We start from the raw sequence: 25,958 nt of genomic DNA on the forward strand, positions 1-25,958 counted from the left end.
GATCTTGGGCCACCAAAAATCCCTTAGGATCAGATGCATAGTTTTAAATAGTCCGAAGTGCCCTGCTGGTTTGCAGTCATGACACAGACGAAGCGCCTTTTCCCTGCCCGGTCCGGGTGGGATATAGACATGATTTCTATAGCAGAGCAGCCCATCTTTAAGCGAAAAGGGGAAATGCAGACCTTGGCGAAGTTGGTCCTGCGCCCAGGCATCTGCTTGCTGACTAGCCCTGATTTCTTGAGCACAGATGGGTCCTGGAGTAGGGGAAGTTGAACCAATGGGAATGGATTTGGTGTTCCCCACCGTGAGCGTGGCAAAGTTCTCAGGTTGTAGCAGTTGGGATTCAAAGGTCTCCTTGCGTCCTGCAGCGTATTCCGGTTTACGTGACAGGGCGTCTGCTTGCTTGGTTTGGGCTGGGGTCACATAATGGATCTGGAAGTTGAAACGTTCAAAGAATAAAGCCCAACGTTGCTGCCTCTGATTTAGTTTGCGGGCAGTTCTTAGATGTTCTAGATTACGATGATCAGTGTGGACTTCAATGGGAAATTTGGCCCCTTCTAGCCAATGTCTCCAAGTTTCAAAGGCTGCCTTTATGGCCAGTAGTTCTTTTTCCCAAATGGTGTAATTCCTCTCTGGTGTGGTTAGTTGACGAGAATAAAAGGCACAGGGGTGGAGGTGATCTCCCACCGGTTGTAAGAGTACAGCCCCAATTGCCACATCAGAGGCGTCCGCTTGCACCACAAAAGGGGTTCCAGGATTTGGGTGCTGTAGAATTGGCTGGGAGGTGAATAGTTTCTTTAGTTGCTGGAACCCTTTCTCTGCTTGATCAGTCCAGCGGAAAGGCTGCTTACCACGGATGCAGCTAGTGATGGGGTCGGACCAGCGGGCAAAATCTGGAATGAACTTGCGGTAGTAGTTCGCGAACCCCAAGAAACGCTGCACCTCTTTCTTGTTAGTTGGCGCCCGCCATTCCAATACTGCTGAAACTTTGGCTGGATCCATGGAAAGCCCTAGAGGCGAGATGCGGTAACCAAGGAAATCTACCTCTTGTAGATCAAAAGCGCATTTTTCCAGCTTGGCATAAAGTCCATGATCCCGCAATCGTTGTAACACCATTTTGACGTGGTTCTCATGTTCTGATTGTGATCTGGAAAACACCAAAAAATCGTCCAGGTAGATTATCAAGAACCTGTCTAGATAGTCCTGAAAAATGTCATTGACAAAATGCTGGAACGTTGCGGGGGCTCCGCATAAACCGAAATTCATAACTCGGGACTCAAATAATCCGAATTTGGTCTGGAAGGCGGTCTTCCACTCGTCCCCTTCCCTGATGCGAATTAAGTTGTAAGCCCCCCGAAGATCCAGCTTGGTGTAAACCTTGGCTCCTCGAAGCCGATCCAGTAGATCCGAGATTAAAGGCAGGGGATAGCTGTTCCGCTTGGTGATATTGTTCAATGCTCTGTAGTCCACCACCAAGCGTAGTTCCCCTGACTTCTTCTTCACAAACATCACTGGGGAGGCGGCTGGGGATTGAGAGGGTCTGATGAATCCCTTGCGAAGGTTTGTCTCTAGGAATTCCCTGAGAGCTTCTTGCTCTGGTTCAGTCAGGGAGTAGAGATGCCCTCGCGGGATTGGGGCCCCCTCCACCAAGTCAATGGCACAGTCATAAGGTCTATGTGGGGGTAATTTTTCGGCTTCTTTCTCATTGAATACATCCCAATACTCGGAGTACTTCTTTGGCAAGGTGATGATGGGCTCGGTGTCTGTGGCATGGCATACCTTGGCTACGAGGCAATGGTTTTGGCAGTACGGTGAAGCAAACTGCAGTTCTCTGTTGGACCAGGAGATGTTAGGGTCGTGGAGAGTCAGCCATGGAATTCCCAAAATCACAGGGAAATGGGGAACCTCGGTAACAAAGAAGGAAATCTCTTCCATATGTTCCCTTATCCACATCCTGGTGGGTTCCGACCACTGACTTACGGGGCCCGTCTTGAGGGGACGGCCGTCTATGGCTTGCACCACACGGGCATTCTTGAAATCATGATATTGTAATCCCAGAGAGTCGGCATACTCTCTATCGATGAAATTGTTGGTAGCTCCAGAGTCTATCATGGCGTGGATCATGACGGGTCCCCTTTTTGCTGACCATAATGTGACCACGAGAAGGAACAGGACCCCGGTTGGCGGCTCTTGGATGGATTTTTTGACCGGGTTGGCGAGCCCCTCTACACCCGGTCGTTGGCTTCCCCCGCCGGCTGTGTGCCAGTCGGCTCAGACGCCTTCGTCTCCGTGGAGGACGCCGCCGCAAGACGGGCGGCAGGCTTCCCTTTGGCTGGGCACTCTCTGGCGAAGTGGCCCCCGTTCCCGCAGTACCAGCAGAGGTTTAAGCGTTGACGACGGGCCTTCTCGGCGGCATCTAGTCTGGGACGCACATTGCCCAACTGCATCGGCACCTCCTCGCCTCCTCTGGGGTATGGGGTTGGCGGTGGGGGTCTCCACACCGGACGTGGCTGAACGCTGGCGGGAGCGGGGGATTTTGCCCCGGCTCTACCGCCCTGGCCTCGAACCCACTGTTTCCTGTTGGCAATCATGACTTCAGCCCGTAAACATTGATCAATGAGTGCCTCGAGGGTCTGGGGAGGATCCACCTTGGAGATTTCTTCCAGCATTTCAATGTTGAGACCCTCCCGGAATTGTCCCCTGAGGGCTACATCGTTCCAGCCGGTGTTGTGGGCCAGCACTCGGAACTCGGCTATATACTGAGACATAGGTCTGTCCCCTTGGAAAAGGCGACGGAGTTTGTGACCGGCTGCCTCCAAATTGTCCTCGATTCCCCAAGTCTCCTTGAGGTGGTCCAAGAAGTGTTGCGCTGATCTTAGGTGTGGAGAGGCTTGGTCGAACAGTGCCGTCGCCCAGCTGGCCGCTGGCCCGTCTAGAAGACTGTAAACCCATGCCACTTTGATGTCTTCTTGGGGAAACTCGGCAGCACGGGCCTCCAGATAAGCTTGACATTGGCGACGGAAGACATGAACCTTAGAAGCTTCTCCAGTAAACTTGGTTGGCAACGCCATGGCCGGAAGACGAACTCCGCGTTCCTTCAAACCCCTTATTTCTCCATCCTGTGCATTGAGCTTATCACGGATTCGGTCCACCTCTTCCTTGTCGATGGTGTAGGTAATCGGCTGGCCGCTCGGCCCAGGTACGGTTCCGGTAGACATTCTGGCCGAGGTTAATTGGTGCTTAGGGTGGCGGAGTCAAACTGTCACAACCCAGGCTGCAGAGCACCAATAACCATACACAGAGGCCAGAATCTATCTAATATCTTTATTGTAGGAATATATAAAGTTAATAAAAACAAGTGTAGAAAATAGTCCAGAATTAGACCTTTCAGGAAAGGTCAGAATTAGTCCAAAAAAGCAATGTCCAATAAGAAATATTAAGGTCCAAAGTTGTAATCCAATAACCGAAACACTCACTTTGCCAAGCAAAGTGAGGGGAGATGACAAGGTCCTTTAGTCCATGAAACTTGAGTGAGGCTAGGAAATAACTTGATACTTGAAACAAGGCTTGAACGTGGAACAAGGTAACTAAGAACAAGAACAAGGTCCGTGGAATAACTTGATAAATCCGTGGAACAAGGCAAGGATTGATCCTGGGAAACAAGGCAAGGTCCGTAGATAAACAAAGGCTGGGAAGCAAGGCGAAGGCTGGATAGCAAGGCAAGGCTTGAGCAGTAGCGAGGCTTGAACCGGAGCGCGCTGTCCAGACACAACTCGCTCCGTAGGCTGACGAATTGACTCCGCGAAGTTACTACGCGGGCAAAACACCTATATAGAGTCTAACTTTCCCACCGAAGCAGTTCTCTGGGAATCAGAAACGAAAGCTAAACTCTGAGACCAGATGTTAAACTCCTTAAAGATTCTCACGAGAAGCAGTCTTAATTGGCTACATTCTTAGCTGCAATTCTTGCACTCCTGCGCGAAGCTGAATCTAAACTTCTCTGTTGTTTACAAAACTCCCGGCGCAAGAATACGGGAGAAGTAGGCTCTGGGCTTGTTTGACATACTTCTGGGAGACAACTTTCTTGCAGGTGCAAGGTTCCCAGATCTGCCTGGGAAAGATCTGGCTGAGAGGAATCCAGTTCAGACTGGGAAGGTAAAAAACCCAAGTTTTCATCTTCATCAGGAATTACAATGTCCTGAGCAGGACTACAAGGCCCATGAGTCATCACAGCAATTGAGTGTCTTTTTCTATCATGTTTATTGAAAAATTTCTATGTTATGTTTCCTCTTCTACTATGCTCATGTTTGCATTGCACTGGTCCTTTCGGACAATTGATTGCACTGGTCTCTTGGGACTGTTATCTCATTATGTCCTAATAAATATGTGTTTGGACATTCACTAAATTGTCGAGTTTGCCTTGTCCCACCATCCGGGACCTTAGCGTGTCAGTCTCCATTAGTGTGCATTCACAGAGTACACGAAGAAAAAGGACAGGTTGCTCACCTGTAACCATGTTTCTTCGAGTGTACTCTGTGAATTCACACAAACCCGCCCTTCCTTCCCCTCTGGCAAACCTCTCCCTTTCTCGTTGCCTTGGCGGCGTAGGAACTGGAGAGCGGGCGCCTGGGGCCGCCTTATATGCCCCTTGGGAAGGGGGGGCGTGGTTACCGCCAAAATTTGAACTTCAGCTTGGAAGAGTTTCCGTCGGAACCTGCGCAGGCGCAGCTTCTCCATTAGTGTGAATTCACAGAGTACACTCGAAGAAACATGGTTACAGGTGAGCAACCTGTCCTTATCTAGTTGGTTGGATATGTGTGAAATCTACAAAATAGGATTCTGTTGTACAATAATATCCAGACTGCTATGGTAAGGATTAATGCAAAAAAAAAAACCTACAAAAAAGGGAATAGTGGATGAAGTAATTACATTTTTTTAAGACCATACTAAATTAACATGCCTCAAACCAGTGATAAAGACAATATATAGGATTTCAAACAACATTAATAGCAGCAGGCCAGAGACAACAAGTGAACACAGCTGCACACAATCTTAACATGATAAAAAGAAACAGAAAGAAGTACAGTTTGCATATATATAATCTGTAGGGTGACTGGTGTGGGAGTTTTCCCTCTTCCATTGGCAAAGGAATGAAATAAGCTGTGCCATGCATGTCTAAAAGCTTTTCCTCAGCCATATGGGTAAGATAAAAACAAAGTATTAGTTCTCAAGCAGAAGCAGGCAAACTGTTAAAGTACTCACAATACTCCTTTGCTGCCATCGTGTTACAGAAAGATCTAACAGCCTCTGGTCTCCCGCCTCCCCTTCCTTCTTGGGCATCTTTGCTTTTCATGTTCCCCCTTTTCTCTCTTTCTTTCTTTCTCTCCCTCTTTCTCTCTCACATACACTCTCCCAAGCATCCAGCTACCATTTATCAACAAGCTTTGAACCGGGGCTTGTGTTTCTTCCCACAATAAAAGGAGACCCAGGGTGGGACCCTCTTATGTGAGTCATTGGAACTGTAGATTTATTGCATTAGTCCCCTCAAGTAGAATAATTGGGGAAATTTACCATGTCATTTCCTAATAGAAGAACAATTCCAATAGCATAATTCTCATAAACAATACAATATAATGCCTACAATGATAAAACATTTTTAGGGAGGATCACTTGTTTTATCTCTTTCTGTGTCTCTTCCACTACTGCGGAGGTGGATAATAAAGAGGAGGGATGGCATGACTTCGACTATGGCAATGAGATAGAGCTGGTTTTAATAAAGCTGGCTTTAATATTGTTTTATTATGCATTGTTGTTTTTATGAGTTGTTAAAAAAGCTTTGTGTTGCTTGATTTACATGTATTTGAGTTTGTATTGTCCTAGGTTTAAATGGCATCAAATTATTTCCAACTATTAGCCATTCTGAGTCCCTCTGTGATGGAGAGAAGGCAGGGCATAAAACAAAGTAAATAAAATAAATAAATACTTAGGATTGAATATAGTTCGTTTCCAGGAGTGTCTGTAATCTATGTTAGAAGTAGCAGAAATTAGTCTGGCGTTTTGCCTTTGCTATCATGTGTCTTCAAGTCATTTACAACTTATGGAAACCTTATGATGACCCTATCTTGGAGCTTTCATAGCATGATATATTCAGAGGGGAATTACTATTACTTTCTTCTGAGGCTGAAAGAGACTTGCCCATAGTCACCCAGTGGGTTGCAGAGTCCTAACACTCAAACCCCTACGCCATGCTTGCTTCCTATCTGCCTTGCTTTGCTTATTACCTATGTGGGTTGTTAAAATTAATATTGTTTGAAATAATATACCATGTCTATCTTTTGTCTAATTTATTTACAATGGTCTTGTTTGTTAGAACTTCCTTTATTTAAGATATTTCCCTCGTGGATTGGTTAATTATACAAAAGGTACAACAGAGTATTTAAAAATTATATTAGAAAATGTTTAGGGAATAAAACCTTCCATATTTACATTGATTCCTTCTCAGGGAACATCAGAAAGAATTAAACTTACTTGGACGTAGTTGCTCCTCCAATAAGCAAAGGAATCTTTATTTCTAATCTCTCCATTTCCTTGGCAACAAAAATCATCTCATCCAAAGAGGGAGTGATGAGGCCTGACAGCCCAATGATATCTATTATACATAAATAATTCAAAAGATTTATATCCATAAAATTTCAGACATTAGAAGAAAAAAAGTCAGCTGTGCAATGAACTAATATGTTGTAATCTAAATCAAACTTCAACTCATTGCCGTAATATAATTTCCATAATCCTCAACCAGAAAAGAAAAGATTGGGGGAGACTAATGTGAGTGTTTCCACAAACATATTAAAATAGCATTAAGCATTGGAATAATCTGCGAAATGAGTATCAACAGGATACAAGATCCAGGATGACCCTTGAGTACCAACACTGTTCATCTTTCAGTACCAGGAAAGAATATGTTGGTTCTTCTAGATTTTTAATATATTATATAACTTTATTGTAATTTAATTTTGATCTTGTTCATGTTTTGATATATCACTCTGGGAATTTTCATGAAAGGTGCTATTTTAATCTTTTCAATAAAGAAAATACAGTTGTAGGTTGGGATGTTAAGTGATTCACTACATCTCTGCATTAAGATACATTAAGGATGAAGAAATAGCCACATACTCCAATAGAATACTGATTATCTAGATCAAAATAATAATCTGTTATTTAAACTTACTCCATCCTTATTTTCCTGACAAGACTTATGGCATTTTAATCAGACTAATGTCTAAACACCTGATACAGCATGAATTTATCGGCTGAGAACATTTCATTTTCCTGAGATCAGTCAGCATGAGCCTTCAAAGATATGAGCTCAATATCATAATGACAAAATCTTTTTAAAAGACATATACAGATGGAACCTCCTCCTACCAGCTTTGTTTTCAAGAGCAGATCTCAGTATCTTGTCACATGGCGTCATGACTCCCAAATCAATAACCCTGAGGAGAAAACGTACTTTGCTTGTCATCATGCATATGGACTCAAATAAACCAATTCTGTTATAGTGGATCATGAAGAACAGTTACTCTTTCACAGAAGTCCAAGTGAACAGAATGTGTTTCTCTCATGCACCAGTAGTATGGAACTTTCTGGCACTAGTATGGGATAAATAAAGGTCTTACATCAATACCGTGTTTCCCCGAAAATAAGACCTCCCCAAAGAATAAGACCTAGCAGGGGTTTGGGGGGATTGCCAAATATAAGGCCTCCCCTGAAAGTAAGACCTAGCAACTAAGGCTGCAGCAGAGTTCCATTGGGAAGCATGGCTGCAGGGCTAAAGCAACACTCATACGCACACCGGAGGGAGGGAGGGAGGGAAAGTGCTTGCTTTCTGTGCCTCCCTCCCTCCCTGCCTTGCCTTTCCTTGCCTGTCTCCCAGCCGCGGCTTGAAAAACCTTCCGTGGCTGCTGCTGCGCTGCCGTTTCTTCCTTCCTTCCGTCTCCCTCCTGGCTATGCTGCCTTGCTTCCCAGAGGCTTCTGATTGGCTCCTGGAGCCCGGGCAAGGGAGGGTGGGAGGGAAGGAAGGAAGAGGGCTTTCCACTCATCCCTAAGGCTTCTGTGCTCCTTAAAGGTACAGGACGCATTGGGATTCTCCTCTCATCCTTATTCCTATCCTATGCCATGAAACTGATTATTTTATACTATTATTCTATTGCCATATTATTATCATCATATTCTGTTACTATTATTATATCCCATTATTATATTATCCTATTAATATATTTTATATCATTATATTATATTTTTCTATTATTATTATTATATCATTATATTATTATTCTATTATATTTCCATATTATTATATTATTATTCTGTTATTATTATATTCCATTTTATATTATCCTATTAATATATTTTATATCATTATATTCTATACTATTATTCTATTCTATTATCATATTATTATTTTATCATTATTAGCATATTCTGTTATTATTATATTCCTTTTTATATTATCCTATTAATATATTTTATATCATTCTATTCCATTCTATTATTCTATTATATTATCCTATTATTATTATATTATTATGCTATTCTGTTATTATATCCCATTATTATATTATCCTATTAATACCATATTATTATCATATTCTGTTATTATTATATCCTATTATTATATTGTCTAATTAATATATTGTATATCATTATATTATTATTATATTATCATATTATTATTATAGTATATTATATTATTCATCATTCATGACTACATTGAAACTAGAATAGAGAGAAATCAGCGTGGAAACCTTGTGAAACCTAAACTGCAAGAGGTACCATAGATTGTTGCACATGTAAATAATGGTAGTAACAAGAAATTCTTGATAGGATTCACAGTTTGTCTGGTTATGCTGGTTTGTGATGACAACTACTTTACAGTATATAATAAATGTTCATTTTGTTGTTCAACAATAAATGTGAGCTCTTCTTCATGGAAAAATAAGACATCCCCTGAAAATAAGACCTAGTGCATCTTTGGGAGCAAAAATTAATATAAGACCCTGTCTTATTTTCGGGGAAACAAGGTAGGTGTGTGTGATCCACTGCATTCTGTCAAAACAACAAGTGGAATACAAATGAAATAATAAAAAATTAAATTAAATTAATGTAATATGAGTATTTCTTGAGGGCCAGCTATTGAAATGTCCTCACAATGAAAAAGTTTTATTTATTCTCGGGGGGGGGGGGGGGGGGCAGCTGACCACCAGAGAATGTCACTTCTGTGATGATGCATTATGATTCACTAAAAATCAGCATGACATTTATCAACAAAGTTGTTGCAATGGTTTTTTCTTGTTTACAATTTGTGTAAAATAAAGTGACTGAAATTCAGGGACACCATTTACAGGTCACAGTGTCACAGAATCGCTACACTGTGGTTCTAAGTCTATGTGGATTTTACTACAAAGCATATTTAGGAGACAAAAATGTTATTTTTCCAGTGAATGAGTTAACTGAATTTGCAGATTTCAACCTTTCCTAAGCACCTCATCCTCTTCCAAAAATCCGCTTTTTCCTTGTTACCACACCTGTTTGAGACACACATCTAACATGCATGTGAACCTGATAACATGTCCTGGAAGCAATTCCCCTCTGAAAGGCAGCTGATGTAAACATCAGTCTGGTACTGGGAAACTAATTCCTTCTCCTCAAAATACCACATTGCCAATCTGTCTGGTAAAATTCGTAGAGCAAACTTGTCCTTTAGTCAATTTGCCCACTTGAAGGAGATAATTCTCACAATAAAGAACAATAATGTAAGGGGAAAGGAGAAAGCTTTGTTACCTGAAATTATTGCATCCCAGGACAACTCCCACAATGTTCTTGCCAATATCATGGACATCACCTTTCACAGTAGCTAACACAATTGTGCCATGGTAAGGGTCCTGCAATAATTAAATATTATAATCAGGATTTATGAAAACTTGAGAAATTCACACTACATGAAGAAGGCTGATGTACTGAATCAGATTTAGCTTTTTAAGCAGAAGCAAATCTTTCAGAATTAAACAACAGATGTTTTTTGTATGTGGATATATCCTCTGGTTTCAGTCAGCTACATTATTGAGAGAATGTATCTCCCTACTCCCTCCACCAGTTCACTTTACAATTTGTAAGAATCTCCAGTGAGACAGATGCAGTGAGACGGATGAAACAGAACATTCAACAAAGCATAAGGGGAAAAAAGGCGGGAAATGCCGCAGAAACACAAAACAAAGAGATAGCAAGGTATTGTTCGGTGTTTCTCAAAGTAGTGCCAGGAGCCATCTTGTGTGATCCATGAAGCTCAGTTTTTCCTTCTATCAGCTGAGAAAGAGAAATCCTCTGCCTATTCCCTTCACTCACAGGTGGAAAAGGAAGAGGAGGGAGAAATTACAAAGAAATTACAAAGAAATTACAAAACACCTCATCCCTCCTCCCTTCAGGGAGAAGCAAGTGAAACCCCTTGGTAGAAAAACAGAAAAACACTGACAGTACAGCTGCTGCTATGAAGTTGGAGGAGATGGCATGATAACTATTTAGGTCAGAGGAAAAGCATCACAGCTTCCAGGGCAGTAGTTGTCTTTGGGTAGTGGAGTGCAGACATCCTCAAGTCCTATGGGGTGGAACGATGGGGGATTTCTAAAGAAAACCCAACTAACTACTGTTACTCTCAATTTACTCTGGAAAAATCAATTTTGGCACAACTGAGAAAAATACTTTGAAAATTATGCATAGATGGTACTACTATCCACTGAAACTACATAGAATTAATAATGGAATTCCCAAATTATGTTGGAGAAAATATAGAGAAATAGAGCCACATGTGGCCAATGTGTCCAAAAGCATGAAGATTCTAGGATGAAGTTCTAACACGAATAAGGCAAATAATGGGGGAAACAATACACTTCAAGGGAGCTCTACTAAGGATTTCTGTATTTGAAAATAAGAATAGAATTTGTAAACAAAAATCTTATATTACCTATGTTAAGTTAGGTCAGGCTTTCTCTGCCAAAGATTGCTTGTACCTTGTCATTCATTCGTTCAGTCGCTTTTATGTCTAACTGCAACCCAGCTTTTGCACTTCCTTCTTTGACTTTGGTTAAAAGGCTCCTCAGCTCCTCCTCGCTTTCAGCCATCAAAGTAATATCATCTGCATATCTAAGGTGGTTAATGTTTCTTGCAGCAATTTTAACTCCATCCTTGGATTCATCAAGCCCTGCACATCGCATGATGTGTCTGCATACAAGTTGAATAGGTAGGGTGAAAGAATATAAACCTGCCATACTCCTTTCCCACTCTTGAACCAGTCTGCTGTTCCGTGGTCTGTTCTTACTGTTCTTACAGTTTATTATGATCCGCACAGTCAAAGGATTTATTAGTCAATAAAATAGAAATAGATATTTTTCTGAAACTCCGTAACTTCATCTATTATCCAGCAGATATTGGCTATTTGGTCTCTTGATCCTCTGCCTTTTCTAAACTCAGCTTGTACATCTGGCAATTCTCACTCCATATATTGCTGGAATCTACCTTCCAGGATCTTGAGTATTACCTTACTAGCATGAGAAATAAGTGCCACTGTACGAAAGTTTAAGCATTCTTTAGCGTTTCCCTTCTTTGGTATGGGGACATAAGTTGATTTTTTTCCCAATCTGATGGCCATTCTTGTGTTTTCCATATTTGCTGGCATATGGCATGCATCACCTTGACAGCATCATCTTTCAGGATTTTAAACAGTTCAGCTGGTATTCTGTCATCTCCTGCTGCCTTGTTATTAACAATGCTTCTTAAGGCCTATTCAACCTCGCTCCTCAGGGTGTGGTTCTACTTCACTCACCACACCGTCAAAGCTATCCTCGAGATTTTTATCCTTTCTATACAAATCTTCTGTATATTCTCGCCACCTTCTCTTGATCTCTTCAGGTTCTGTTAGGTCTTTGCCATCTTTGTTTTTGATCATGCCCATTTTTGCTTGAAATTTACCTCCGATGTTTCTAATTTTCTAGGTCTCCTGTCCTTTCTATTCTATTGTCTTCTTCCACTTCCATGCATTGCTTGTTTAAAAATAGTTCCTTCTTCTGGCTAACCTCTGGAATTGTGCATTTAATTGAGCATTTTCCCCCCAATCACTGTTTCATTTTGCTTTCCTTCTTTCTTGGGCTACTTTCAGTGTCTCAGCAGACAACCATCTTGACTTCTTGGTTTTCTTTTTCTTTGGGGTGTACTTTGTTGGCGCATCCTGAACTATGTTGCAAACTTCTGTCCATAGTTCTTCTGGGACTCTATTTACTAAATCTCGTCCCTGAAATCTATTCTTCACCTCTTACTAGGAATATTAGTGAGATCATATCTAACTGGTTTGTGTGTTTTCCCTAATCTCTTTAGTCTGGTTCTAAATTGTGCAATAAGAAGTTCGTGATTTGAACAACAGTCAGCTCCAGGTCTTGTTTTCACCGACTGGATGGATATCCACCACCTTTGGCTGCAAAGGATGCAGTCAGTCTGATTTCGGTGTTGACCATCTGGTGAAGTCCATGTATAAAGTTGTTTTTTAAGTTGTTGGAAGAGAGTGTTTATTATGTACAGTGAGTTTTCCTGGCAAAATTCTATCAGCCTACATCCCGCTTCATTTTGTTGTCCCAAACCATGCATGTCTATGATCCCAGTTGTCATTTGACCTTAGCATTCCAGTCTCCTGTAATGAACCTTAGCAAACTATAAATTCCATGATTTCATAGTATGTGTCTGCTTGTGTGTGTGTGTTAACCATGAAGAGGGGAAATAAGCCAGGATATATTTGTGGGCATCTCTTTTGTTCTTCACTACAATATCACCATCCCTAGCCTTGTCTGCGATTGGCACAAATCTGGGTTGAAACAAATGGCACTGCACCATGATTTGTAATTTGAACTTACTGCTCTAACCCCTTTATTGTTTCTGTGTGTATATATGTGTTGTCTGAGAAGTACTGCATATGGTGTAAAGGTCATTCTCTTCTGCCTTTCTAAAATGTGGCGATTTCAAGAATGATCATCTGAAGCATTACCAAATGACTATGCAACCCGGCATCATTCTCCATAAATGCTGGAAGGCTCACACAGTTAAGGCAGAAAGGCAGGTTCATTTAATTCCATCCAAAAATAATCAATTCCTATAGTGAAATGGTCAAAAAACAGCTGAACAGTGAGGAAACTTCTAAGAAAAACAGAACGGGAAGTACTGAAAAAGAAGGAAATGCTCCCAACCCCAATGAATGCTACAATGTTGAAAACAGCATGTATTAGGTTTTGAGAAGTCTCCCACATAAAAACAAGGAGCTTTCAAGCATTAAATGAATTGGAGCACTCCAATGCTGGGAACAGAACCAAATAGCTTTCCTTTTCAATCCTGGCAGAAGTCTGCAAGCCCAACCATTCACTCTAAAAAATAACAATCAGGCTTTTTAATGTTCTGGCACTCTGGAGAGAAACCACACCAGGAGAAATGTATTTGACTTTAAGGCAGAATGGCACAAGCTACTTCATTTTTAATATACATTTGTAACATTCATTCTCTCCCTCTCTCTCTTTGTTTGCCTGCAAGAGCACTTTGTAGCACACACCAAGTATTAATAAACTATAATACAGAACCAACTTAATGCTGTACATATTCCTCTTTTTTATAGACATACACCTTTTAAGAAATAATAAAATTCCTTGCAATAGGTCTTTTCCTGTAGCTGTGTCTGCATTAGAATATTTCACTCCCTTCCCACATGTCAAAAAAGGCATAACATGCTCAATTTCATTTTAGAATTCAGCCTAGTCTCAATTTGAACTACAAGAACAACTGCTGCTATTTCATTTTCATGCTTGTTAGGACAAAAAAAATGCAGCTACAGCACAGACCTACAGGTTTTATTGAGCTCAAGGATTCTGTCCAAAAAAAGAGGAACTAAATATCCATTTAGATATGCTTTCCTAAGTGGCTCGCATGTAGCTTATATAAACCAAGAACCATTTTGTTCTAGAAAGCATCTAGGTGTTGCTATCTCTATAACTTTGTCTTGTGGATTAGCCTTCAGAACATATTCTGCCAATTCGAAGAAAAAAGGGGGGGGGGGGTGTTGTGATGATATAAGGCTACATTTGATCAACATTTGGAAAAAAATCTGATGATTCAGACACCCCAAGTGATGGGTAGATCAGGACAACAGATTTTAATCCCAACACAGTTTCTCCTTGTGTGGTTAATGGGAAAGCATAAAATATTTTCACCTTGCCATAAATCTCAGGGAGATTTTGCAGATTTTCAAGAATGATTTTCTTTTTTGAGACATTTCTTCACCCTGTCCTTTTGTATTTGTTGTGTATGTTTAACGTCACAAAGGAAACAATAATTCTATGCAAAATGAGAACACAACAGACCCCATCTTATATTGGATAACAAACCCCTCACAAGGGTTGAAATGTACTCAAGTGACTGTATCAAGATGCCAGAACAGCCGGGCTCAATCAAAATCTCATCAATGATGCAATTTTTCCAAATCACCATTATACTTCTCTAAATTTAGTAAATTTAGTGGTTTTGAACCTAAAGAAGTACAAAACATGCTCATGAAATCTATCTAGTGTTTGCTATGCTGATTCATATCAATCATAAGAAGTGTGAATGCTGGGCTAGTCCTACTGAGACAAGACACTGTGCCTTAACCTATTTTTATGAAGCACTATATGGGCCTCTCAAGATGCATGGTGAAAAGCAATGACATAGCAGAATGACTGTCCTACCAATTAAGAACTATGTTTATGTTACAGATCACTGTACACTGTTACCATATATCTGTTTTTATTAGCAACTTGTCAAAAAGCCAATTTTAAATGCTACCATAAGTTTTTCATTGTTGTGATTAAGAGCACAACAAATGGATCAATCTATTCACAGACACTGCTATACAAGCAACAGAAAAATAACATGCACACAAAAAATAATTCAAGACAACCAGGCATTATAGCATTGTAAACTTGCCTCTTCCTCTGTGCTATTGGACATGGCACGCATTTCCTCTCGCTCCTGCTCCATGAAGGGAATGAGATGCCCAACTGCTTTTTTCATAACTCGCGCAGATTTAATCACCTAAAAAGCCAGATGAAAGGACTTTTGCAGTTACTGAAATACTTATTTAAGGATACATCAAAAGAACATGCTTTCCTTTCCGTAGGACAATCATAAGCTCCACTCAGGCATTTGATGATCTATTTTAACATAATATGAGAGGAAGAATATATGCCAACTCTGCCCCTCTCAGTTGTCACTCTCCATGTTTAGGAGTAGAGTTTGCAACTACAGAGAGCACCTCCACATGCAAAACCGAGTCTCCACATTAGACTAGTTCTCCATGGAATGATGATGGACAAAAATAAAAGCTCAGCAGTAACACATGCCACAGTCAATTTCTGGTATCTCCCGTGAAAACTGGAGCAGGGGACATATTATAAAGGAAAATCCTGAGATGGCAAAGAGTCACTATCATCCACAGTAGAAAAGATCAGATGGAGACACATTCAGACCTGATGTATGGCAAGTGCTTTCTCAAATTTTCATTATCAGACCACAATCAAGAGTAACATTCTTAGTTGAAGAGACTACTGGTCTAACCTGGTATTAATTAATTAAGGAGGCTTTTGGTCTGTAATTCTTAGATTCATGCTATGCTTACTTCTTGTTTACCTGGGGAAGAAACATCTTTCCAGCTCCAAAAAGATCACCAACAGTTTTCATGCCATTCATCAGAGGTCCCTCAATTATATGCAGTGGTCTGGAGTATTTTTCTTTATTCAGTCTAGCTTCCTCTGTGTCCTCAACCACATATTTTTCAATGCCCTGCAAATAAACCACACTGATTGAGGTACAAACAAAAATATAGTGAAGCTATATTAACATTGACAAATTCTTATTATACATATTACATTAGAAGTGTGGACCTGAAAACAATTGAACTATTTGAGCAGACTCTTCCTTCAAGTTACAGTTATGAAAGTAACCATATTTATGACATATGGTGACACTAAAGCAAACCTATTATGGGATTTGCTTGGCAAGATTACTCAGTTTTCCTTTGCTCTGATGCTGAGAGTTGACTTGACCAAGGTCACCTAATAGATTTCCATTTCCAACAGGGGATTCTAATCCAACACTCACACTACACTGCACTATGCTGGCTCTCTCCTTGGATAAATCTTCACTCAAGATGTGTAAGAAATTATACCACCCATTTCAAAATTCTCTTTCTACTGATTCAATATATTTGGCAATGATATGGACAAGAAAGCAGGATTTTTATAAAGGAAACAGATTTTAGCTTTGTTAAGGAAAGAGGAAAATAAGTTCACCTTGACGAGAGCATACTCCAGTCTTTCTTCTACAGAACTATTTCTCCATTCATCAGTCTGTACCACTTTCTTTCCTCCTTGAGCATGTGTCTAAATTGAGATTACAAGTGTTAAATAACAACAACAACAACAACAACAACAACAACAACAACAACAACAACAACCACCACCACCAAACCTTAAGGGGGGAAACATGTATGCATTTCCCATGTTTTCTTAGAAACATACTATCTGATTCTTCTCAAAGGTGGGCGTTTTATGGTCCAGGACACAAAATACTATATTTCCTATCATTTCCAAGTCTGCTTGGGCACCAAACTGAGAATGGTTGATTCAGAACAGTGGTTATCAAAGTATGGACTTCCAGGTGCTTTGGACTTCAACTCTCAGGAATCTTGGCAATCAGTCATGTTGTCTTGAGGCCTCTAGGAGCTGATGATCAAAACATCTGAATGACCAAAGTTTGACAATCACTAGTTTAGACTATTGCTTGACATTCCACAACAGCTATTACTGTAAAATGGGCACATAATATGGTGAGTTTCTCTTTGTTTTCTTTTTGGTGTCCATGTTTGGGACTTTTCCACCTCTTGTCCAACACATTGCAATCCTAAGCTTCCCTGACTCTATCAGTCAACTAAAGAACTAAAGTAGACTTTACTCAATAATATATATATATATATAGATATAGATATAGATATATCCTAACTCCTGTCACCTGAAATAAATAATGCAAGACAATCCAGAAAAAAGAAAGAAAAAACTAACCCTGGCAGAATCAGTGATTGGCAATGAAGGCATGAACAGAAAACTAATGTTCTCCTATTCCAGTACGAGGCATGTTCTTACAGTGCAAGCAGGGTTTTTAGTTCCACAGATTATATTTTGCTCACTTTGAACTTAGAAATATATTGCTGTTGGATATATATATCCAACTACTTGGATATTGCTTGCCATGGGCATAATTACATAGATGGCTTGGTAGAAAATTGATGAATGGACAATACAGTATATATGGTTTTGCATCAGTGTGTTCTGAACTAGAGTCAGCCATGCCACAACAATGTTGATCTGTCTATATAACTGCAGACATGCACCTCAGCAGTACTGATGTTATGCATAGAAACTTTTGTATACATTTGGGAATAAAAGGCTGCTAATTATTTTCAAAAAGTCCTTATTTTTAAAACAGGAATGGCATCATACAATTTATCGTATCATAAATGTTCCAAGGACAGGAAAAGATATGCTATAAGGAATGAAGCATTGGATTTTTATTTCTGGAAATTTAATTTAAATTTATCCCTAGTCAGCCAGAGAGTAATTCTTTTTAAAGGTCTAACAAATTAACTTGGCATCAGTACAGTTCTTGTTTGCGTCAGTTATAATGTCACGTAACAGATCACTAATGAATCAAAAGCTTTACTAAACTACAATACTTCATCAGCCTAAATCCACAGCCTATCCCTTTTCACTTAATTTGGGTCACCTCCCACCCTCTACCCCCCCCCCCCCCCCAAATATAATACTTAAAATCTTCAACTCTTACCTAAATGTCAAGTGGCCCCTGCAGTGGGTTTTGGGCATGTGCCAATGACCTCTGGGTTCAAAGCTACTCCAGGTAAATGTAACATTAGACAATGAGCCATTTGTCCTGAGTATTCTGCTTAGACATGGAGAACAGCAACCAACCTCACCGCTCATAAGAACAGACAGTCATAAAACTTTCTGCACATCAAAGGTCCATTATAAATTAAGAGTGTGTATAGTTCTATAATCAGTCCTACACAATTGCAGGTTTGATGCTTACAGATTTGAATATTAGTGGATTTGACCTAAAGATTCCTAGAGAAAACACCTCTCTAGGAATCTGTAGGTCCTCTGGTACAATTTTATGCTTATCTTCCAGCAGAAATTGACCATAAAGTCATGCCGGAGAACCTAGAAACGCCTACAGATGTGCTATTTCTCAGGTTAAAAATGTATTTCTTTTTTTTTTTTAAGTATGCATTTTCCCATTTTGCAGGGATCCTGCACTCTTAACCCTCAAGAATGTGGAGGGCTGACTCTATTTCTTGTTATTAATCGCCATCAGGTCAGCCTTGTCTTACAGCAACCCATGAACAAGAGCCTTCCAAAACAGCCTGTCATCAACACTCCTGCGAATTCAGGGTTGTGGCTTCTTTGATTGGGTCTCTCCACCTGTAATTTGGTCTCCTTATTTCCTACTGCCTCCTACTTTGCCAAACATTATTACCTTTTCTAATGAGACTATATGTAGGATAGAGGATCAATTTTTGTTCCATGTTTATACTCTCCATTCATCCCCCCACTCCTCTCTCTTTCTTTCTCACACAGCTTTTTATCTTACTCCATACTATTTTTCACCCTTCCTTCATTTTTTCCCTTCAGCGTATACATTATTGAAACTGTGGTTGGCCACCTGTATGAATTCCCACTTGTTTCTGAATCCACTCTATCAGCTTCAAAAGTAGTGAAGAATGTGTATGCTGTCACTTCTGCACTGTCAAAATTCACTGGTGGGTGGGGAACCATGACACCAATGTGAAAGCTTCCATTCTCAGAAGTTGTCCACTACTCTTATGAATGATAAAACATCACTTCCCCTGCTGCGTGTTCTCTGTTTATTTAGATTGTAGATTGACATTCTTAATGTCGGCTTTCCGATACTGAGCACTGACCTCCTTATTTTTAGTCTTGTTTCTTCTAGGCAACAAAACTCCAATCCCCAAATGTTCAGAAGACAACAGTATAGTATCTGTACATGTTTGCTTAGAAACATGTACAGCTTGAATTCACACACAGTTGCTGCGTGTATGTACGTATGTCCTAGTAATAAGGCAATTAGATACAAAAAACGGGGTTTTTTTTTCCTTTCTGGCCTGCAAATTAGGGGTTCTAGACTGTTCTCCTTCTAGTAGGCTGGAACTTTAAAATTTCCCTTCACTGTAAGCACACCCCTGTAAGCTGGAAGGAGGAGCCTGGGAAAAATCTGAGTCTCTGGAATTGATCGGACAGGCATTTACCAAGGGAGCAGTTGTTTTACTCCATCCTTTAAGAGTTTATAAGCAAAAAGGTAAGAGGAATCCATGTAAAGTTAACATAAGCTTGTTCTTGCCTTCAGGGAAAATTCTCATGCATCAAATTACAGATTACTACAATCATACACATGTTCAGCAGTATCACACAGCAATATCTTTTTGAGGCTAAATCATTTCGCAATATCAAATATTTTTAATAAAACATTTTAACTTTGGGCTTTTGTTGCCTAGAAGAAACAAGATTCAAAATTTAGAGTAAGGTTCTCAACAGCAGAGTACTTATTCAAAGTAATACTCAGTCAAATAACCATCACTGCCTCATCGTACAACACTGAACTAATACTATTTTAGGAAGTCTTATTCTGAATACAATGACTAGTTTTGATATTCACACAGGCAATGTGAATGTGAGTACCCAGAGGGTGATAAGAGGCACCAGATCCCATCTGATCTTGGAAGCTAAGCACGAACAGCCGTGGTTAATATTTGGAAACTGCCAATGAAAAGCAGATGCTGTAGGCCAGCGGGTCTCAACCTGTGGATCACCAGATGTTTTGGCCTTCAACTTCCAGAAATCCTAACAGCTGGTAAACTGGATGGGATTTCTGGGAGTTGCAGGCCAAAACACCTGGGGAATCACAAATTGAGACCCACTGCTGTAGACTGTATTTAGGTGGAAGGAACTGGCAAAACCATCTCTGGGTATTCTCTGTATAAGATAACTCCATAAAATGAATGGGGCCACCATAAATTGACAGGCAACTTGATGAAGTGTGCATGCACATACCCAGAGCTGAATTAATTTAAAAGCTTTCTAAGGATTAGTTAAACCTGATAGCGCCGGTTTCTTGTTACAAAGAGACTTCATAAAACTGTATTATCAAAATATGCCTAGAAGTCACCTCAGTACATTTGTGACTTGTGTCAAGAAATGTGCAAGTACATGGGGACAGGTGGGGACGCTGGGGGCATGAAATGGTGTATACCTCTAGCCTCATAAATTTAAGCTTTTAGTCTTATGAAGTCAGGGGGCACACCTTGAATTTTTAGAGTGTAACAAGGTCTTTTGGAGATCCCTTGCTTTTAGGATCAATACATTATGAAGTCAATTGTTATCCATTAACAACAAGAATAATACAAAATAAGAAAACAAAAAAACAATCCTTTCTAAAAAGGCAGACTTAAAAGGGTGACTTTCTAAAGAGCTTAAATATATCCACCTGAGCTCTAAAACCACACTATTGAAACAATACATTTGCTTCAATGAGCATTTCAGAGAAGCCACAAAATGAACAGCAGTTTAAGCCACAAAATGAACAGCAGTTGAGGAAATGGCAGTTTGACCTCCCCAATTGTGATTTGTTTCTGGTTTATCTGTTATTTCCCACCGTCATTAGTTTTTGTTTTTTGGTGGGAAGCTGGTGGAATCAAAAATGATCAGAAAGATACAGGGACACACGCTACTACACATTGTGATTTAAAGAAATAAAAAAAATTGATTCAAATTGTGGCTTGTACCTGATCAGAAACCATATCTTGTTGGGAAACAGGTTTATATACCAAACTAAGCAAGTAAGCAATATTATTCCTGCTGTATCTTGTTGTGAGTCTGCTAATGTAATAAATGGTTTGAATGCCTAAGAGAACTTTTTGAAGCTCTGCTGACAGAAAATGCCATCCATCAAGACAGACAAATTTGGAGAGCATTTATTTTTAATGTATCAAAAATGTAAACGTTACCTGAGCATAATGCAAAAGCTTTTCTGTTGCATCTGAATCTTTACTCCATATCAAATCTTCACAAAGCTGCAAAAGCTCCTTATGGATATCATCGTACACTGGCAGATTCCCAGCATTGACAATGCCCATGTCCATTCCACACTAAGAAAAAGGATTTAAAAGGAGAGGGGAAAAAGATAATACATGCCTGTGACAAGTGTCTCCTGTCCACATACTATTCTGTCAAGATGCCTGTCTTACCTTAATTGCATGGTAAAGAAAAACTCCATGCATCGCTTCTCGAATAGCATCCATGCCCCGGAAGGAAAAGGATAGATTGGAAAGGCCACCACTTATTTTCACTCCTGGAAGAGTTTCCTGCCAACAACAGCATGGATATCAGCAAGTGTATAAAACTTCATACAATATACTTCCCTATTAGAAATCTAAAAGCAATCAGTAAATATATTAATCACATTCTCAAGAGAAGAAGTAGCTAGCTACTAGGTAACACGCTGCTGCAGTATATGAACAGCAAAGAAAAAGAAGATGAGAAAGCCATACACACATTCCTCGGCCTGTTTACTGGAAGAGAAATGAAGTTATATCATAACAAATAGGGGGGAAATGGTAATAGGTGGCTGTTTCAGAACATAGCTTATCCCACATTCAAGACTGTTTGTCTTCCACATTGTGCTACACAAAATCATGCTAGTATCATTCCTTTTAAGACTTTTTTTTAATGCAGGAACATTTGGAAGTTGTTCAACATTAGATCTGATTTTCTGGACTCCTGTTCTCCACTGGCATTGCATAATTGTCAGGAAGTGGGGGGGAGGTATCCAGATTGAAAACAAGTAGGTCAAGGGTATATGGAGCAGTGCCTGGTGGAAACTTGCAATTTGCCGGGGAAATGCAGGATCTTAACCTAACATCCCAAAAGAGTGGATGGGTCAGAATCAATGAAATAAATGCAACTACTCTTCCTTTTAACTGCCATGGCTTTATAAATAGGTCAAAGAAGCATTCAGTGATTAATTGGTTGCAAAAGTCATTTTTCAAGTGGTGTGTTTCTGGGTTGTATTTTTAACCTTATTGTTATGTTTCAAAATGATTTTACACTTTTAAAATAGCATGGGATTTTAGAGTCACAGAAACAAGAAGGACTACAAGGGCATTCTAGTCTACCCCCCTGTGCCCCTTCTTTTACACTGTTTCTCAATTTGGGGGTCGGGACCCCTGGGGGGTCATGGGGGGGTCAGAGGGCTGCCAAAGACCATCAGAAAACACATATTTCTGATTGTCTCAGGAGGAACCCCTTTGGCAGAGAAGACTGAAGATCTCTCTCAAAGACAATGCCCACCAAAGTCTTCCAGTATTTTCTGTTGGTCATGGGAATTCTGTGTGCCAAGACTGGTTCAATTCCATCATTGGTGGAGTTCAGAATGCTCTTTGATTGTAGGTTAACTATAAGTCCCAGCAACTACAACTCCCAAATGACAAAACCAATCCTTTCCAACCCCACCAGTATTCAAATTTGGTTGTATTGTGTATTTGTGCCAATTTTGGTCCAATGAATGTAAATACATCTTGCATATCAAATATTTACATTACGATTCATAATAGTAGCAAAATAACAGTTATGAAGTAGCAACAAAAATAATTTTATGGTTGAGGGTCACCACAACACGAGGAACTGTATTATGGGGTCACGGCATTAGGAAAGTTGAAAACCACTGTTCTACATGATATTCCAGCCATTTAAAGATGGCTGCTATGTCACTTTTTAGATTTCTGTCCTCCAAGCCAAACATTCCTTGGTTTTCACATTTTTTTACCATCTTAGTCACCTTCTTCTGAAAAGTCCCAGCTTATCAATAACCTTATTGAACTGTGCTGCTAGTACTGGGCATAATATTTCAGATTTTTTTCAACAAAATAATTCATTACCTTTACAAGTTTTGCAACATTTGGAGTCCTTTCCTCGTCTTTCCACCACCCATTTTAGTTAATGAGCCAAATGTATGTCAATATCTATCACTGTGCATCTGACATATCTTCCCAATATTAACTGGTTTATGTTATAACATAACATTCAGAATACATTTTTTCCAACAGAAAATTAAATCCAGAGTTCACGCAATTTACATAAATAATAAAATGCTTCCAAATGTCTTGAATTTTAAATTAATTTCTCTTCTTCTTTATTTCATTTTATATGTTAAAATGCTCAGGCAAACTATTTTCTATTTTTGTATTGAAAGTTCCTCAAATGTTTCCCATGATTTCACTATTTCTAACCTTGCAGTGTTTACCAACAGGGCTACAAGGTCTTTATCTAGCAAACTTCCAGTTTTGTTTTCAAATATGAAAATTAACAATATTGCTCTTTTATAATGCATTATAGAGGTGTAGAGTTTTAAACTGACAATGATATATGTGGTTTTTATGCTTAGTTATATTTTTGTAATTTGGGTTTATACAATGTGTGATTTATCATTCATATGTTGGGTTGTGGGATAAGGGGTTTTTGTATTATGTATTTGTTGCGGTCTTATGTACACCACTTTGAGTCGAATCATGGAAGAAAAGCAGGATAACAGTAAATAATAATAATAATAATAATAATAATAATAATAATAATAATAATTCTTTCTCCTGGTACTTTGCTTAGTAATTTTCCCATAAACGTATTATTTGATACATACGTGTCCAATTTCCAATTTTACTCCCATCCTTTCTAGCACAGTTTTGACAGGTCATTCTTAATTTTATAGATTTCAAGTGGATAAAACTACCAGTTGTGAATTATCAATACATTTTCTTTAGCCTGGGCAGAAATACAATCCTAGGATGGGGTTATCTAAATATGTAGCATTATCCAAATCTAAAAGATTACTCAGATTTGGGAACATAGTTATCAGAGAAACAATGTGATACAATTTGGCCACAGTATTTCAGATGGGCTCTAACCAAAAAAGAGCAGAATGACACGAATAAATTCCCTGGTCTTGACACTATACTCCTAACTGATGCAGCCTAGCATTACATTAGCTTTTTGGCTGCCTTATCTCATGGCTGACATTGATAATAGAACTTGTTTAATTGAATTTAACTTTTTTCTATCAAACTTTTAGCTTTTCTAGTATTTTTGTAAGCTAGAATAAATCTCACCTCGGAGAGAGAGGATCAATATTAAAGAAAGGCATAATAACACTGTAACAGAGGCTAATAAAGATATAAATAAGTAATAACAATTTTTGTTCTATATGCATGGATATGCAAAAACAAATATACATATATAGGTGTATATACAGCCACACATGCTAGACAGAATGAAGAATATCATTTTTCTAGGACACAGTAGAATTATATTGACAATACTAGAGCTTGTCCTAATTAAATGAGTCTGGGCAAAGGCTTTTTGGCTAACTACCAACATTTTGTGAATGTTGTTCTATTTAATTACTGTATTTACAGTACAGCTAATAGTCAGTAATATTCTTAGGCTGCTATTTCTGCGACTGGAAATAATGCTGAGAAAACAGTTAAGTACAGATAGTTGCTTAATTTTAGTTAGGCGATTGCTTATGTTCTCCTTGCTTTTTATGCCCCTCTTGCCAAATACTGTTAGAAAAGAACCAAAAGCTAGATATTAAAGAACTTCCTGGACTCACTTTTATGGTTTTAGTTGCATTGATAAAATTAATTGCATATAAATTATGTTCTTCCATTCCAGTACCTATGGTCAGAATGTTTGGGTCAAAAATGATATCATTTGGATTGAAGCCCACTTTGTTCACCAGGAGACGGTAGGCTCTGGTGCAGATTGAAATTTTCTCTTTCGTTTCTGTAGCCTGAAAAAATAATAATAAATGAAATGAGAGTGGAGGGAAAAAGTAACATATATAAATATAAACAGAACAATTGAGTTTTGTTTATCTTAATGTCTAATATTACTTTTTACACCATTACAAGTACTCAGATATCATATGCAAAAGCAATAACACCAGAAATAATATCACTGTTGCATTTCTCTTATTCATTCAATATCTTTGGGACCTAATGCTAGAAGAGAATTTCTAAATGTTGATAAAACTATAACATCTTCAGGTTTAGATCCAATGTATGAGCCATAAAAGTATGTTGTTCCTACAATACGATAGCAAAGCAAGCTAACCTCATGCTTCCCACTTATCTCAGGTTACAAATACGCTGTGTAAAACGAATCAAAGGATCGTATTGGAAGTCTGAAAACAGATCATACAACAAACAGGTAATAAAATAAAGGAGCATGCAAATCTTACACTTTCTTGTGCCCATGAAAAAGGTCAGGGGAGAATCATGATCCAACATTTGGAGGCTACACATTTCCCACTCCTACTGAGAAATCAGTAAAGAGAAACCACTAAAGAAATATATTAGACCTGAGCTCTTGACAGACCTGGACAGAACTAATCTGCCAAGATCTGTCTGTTAAGTGAAGCTATTTGGAGAAGGGCATAGATAGTACAAATCCAAACATTTTTCTTATACCATCAGCTTCATGAAGAAGTTCATTTCAACATCGCTATGAAATTTCTATCCCCTCAGGCTTTGGTTCAGTATACTGCTTAAACTGAGAGCAATCATGGGGTAGTGCTTTGGGCACTGCACTTTGGCTCTAGAAACCAGGGTTCGAATCCCCACTCAGCCATGGAATTGGAAACCCACTGGTTTTGCCATAAGGTCATCACAAGCCAGAAATGACTTGAAAGAACGTATTGAC

At 39.3% G+C, this 25,958-nt stretch overlaps 1 protein-coding gene across 4 annotated transcripts in view; it reads right to left on the minus strand.

Annotated features, from left to right (window-relative positions):
* The window catches only part of mtr (5-methyltetrahydrofolate-homocysteine methyltransferase), a 103,595-nt gene that overhangs the window by 30,587 nt on the left and 47,050 nt on the right, over positions 1–25,958 (minus strand). For 2 of the 4 annotated variants that reach the window (XM_003215846.4, XM_062975240.1), the window contains 9 exons: positions 24,868–25,047; positions 21,452–21,568; positions 21,212–21,352; positions 16,410–16,499; positions 15,748–15,900; positions 15,046–15,153; positions 9,841–9,941; positions 7,426–7,493; positions 6,529–6,649 (listed from right to left, as the gene is read on the minus strand). In XM_003215846.4, the coding sequence (XP_003215894.2) occupies positions 6,529–6,649; positions 7,426–7,493; positions 9,841–9,941; positions 15,046–15,153; positions 15,748–15,900; positions 16,410–16,499; positions 21,212–21,352; positions 21,452–21,568; positions 24,868–25,047 (1,079 nt within the window). Of the gene's footprint in view, positions 1–6,528; positions 6,650–7,425; positions 7,494–9,840; positions 9,942–15,045; positions 15,154–15,736; positions 15,901–16,409; positions 16,500–21,211; positions 21,353–21,451; positions 21,569–24,867; positions 25,048–25,958 lie in introns of those variants that run through there. The other 2 variants (XM_062975241.1, XM_062975244.1) reach the window with 2 other exon arrangements.

Source organism: Anolis carolinensis, chromosome 1, assembly GCF_035594765.1.
Source record: "Anolis carolinensis isolate JA03-04 chromosome 1, rAnoCar3.1.pri, whole genome shotgun sequence".
Taxonomy (NCBI): Eukaryota; Metazoa; Chordata; class Lepidosauria; order Squamata; family Dactyloidae; genus Anolis; species Anolis carolinensis.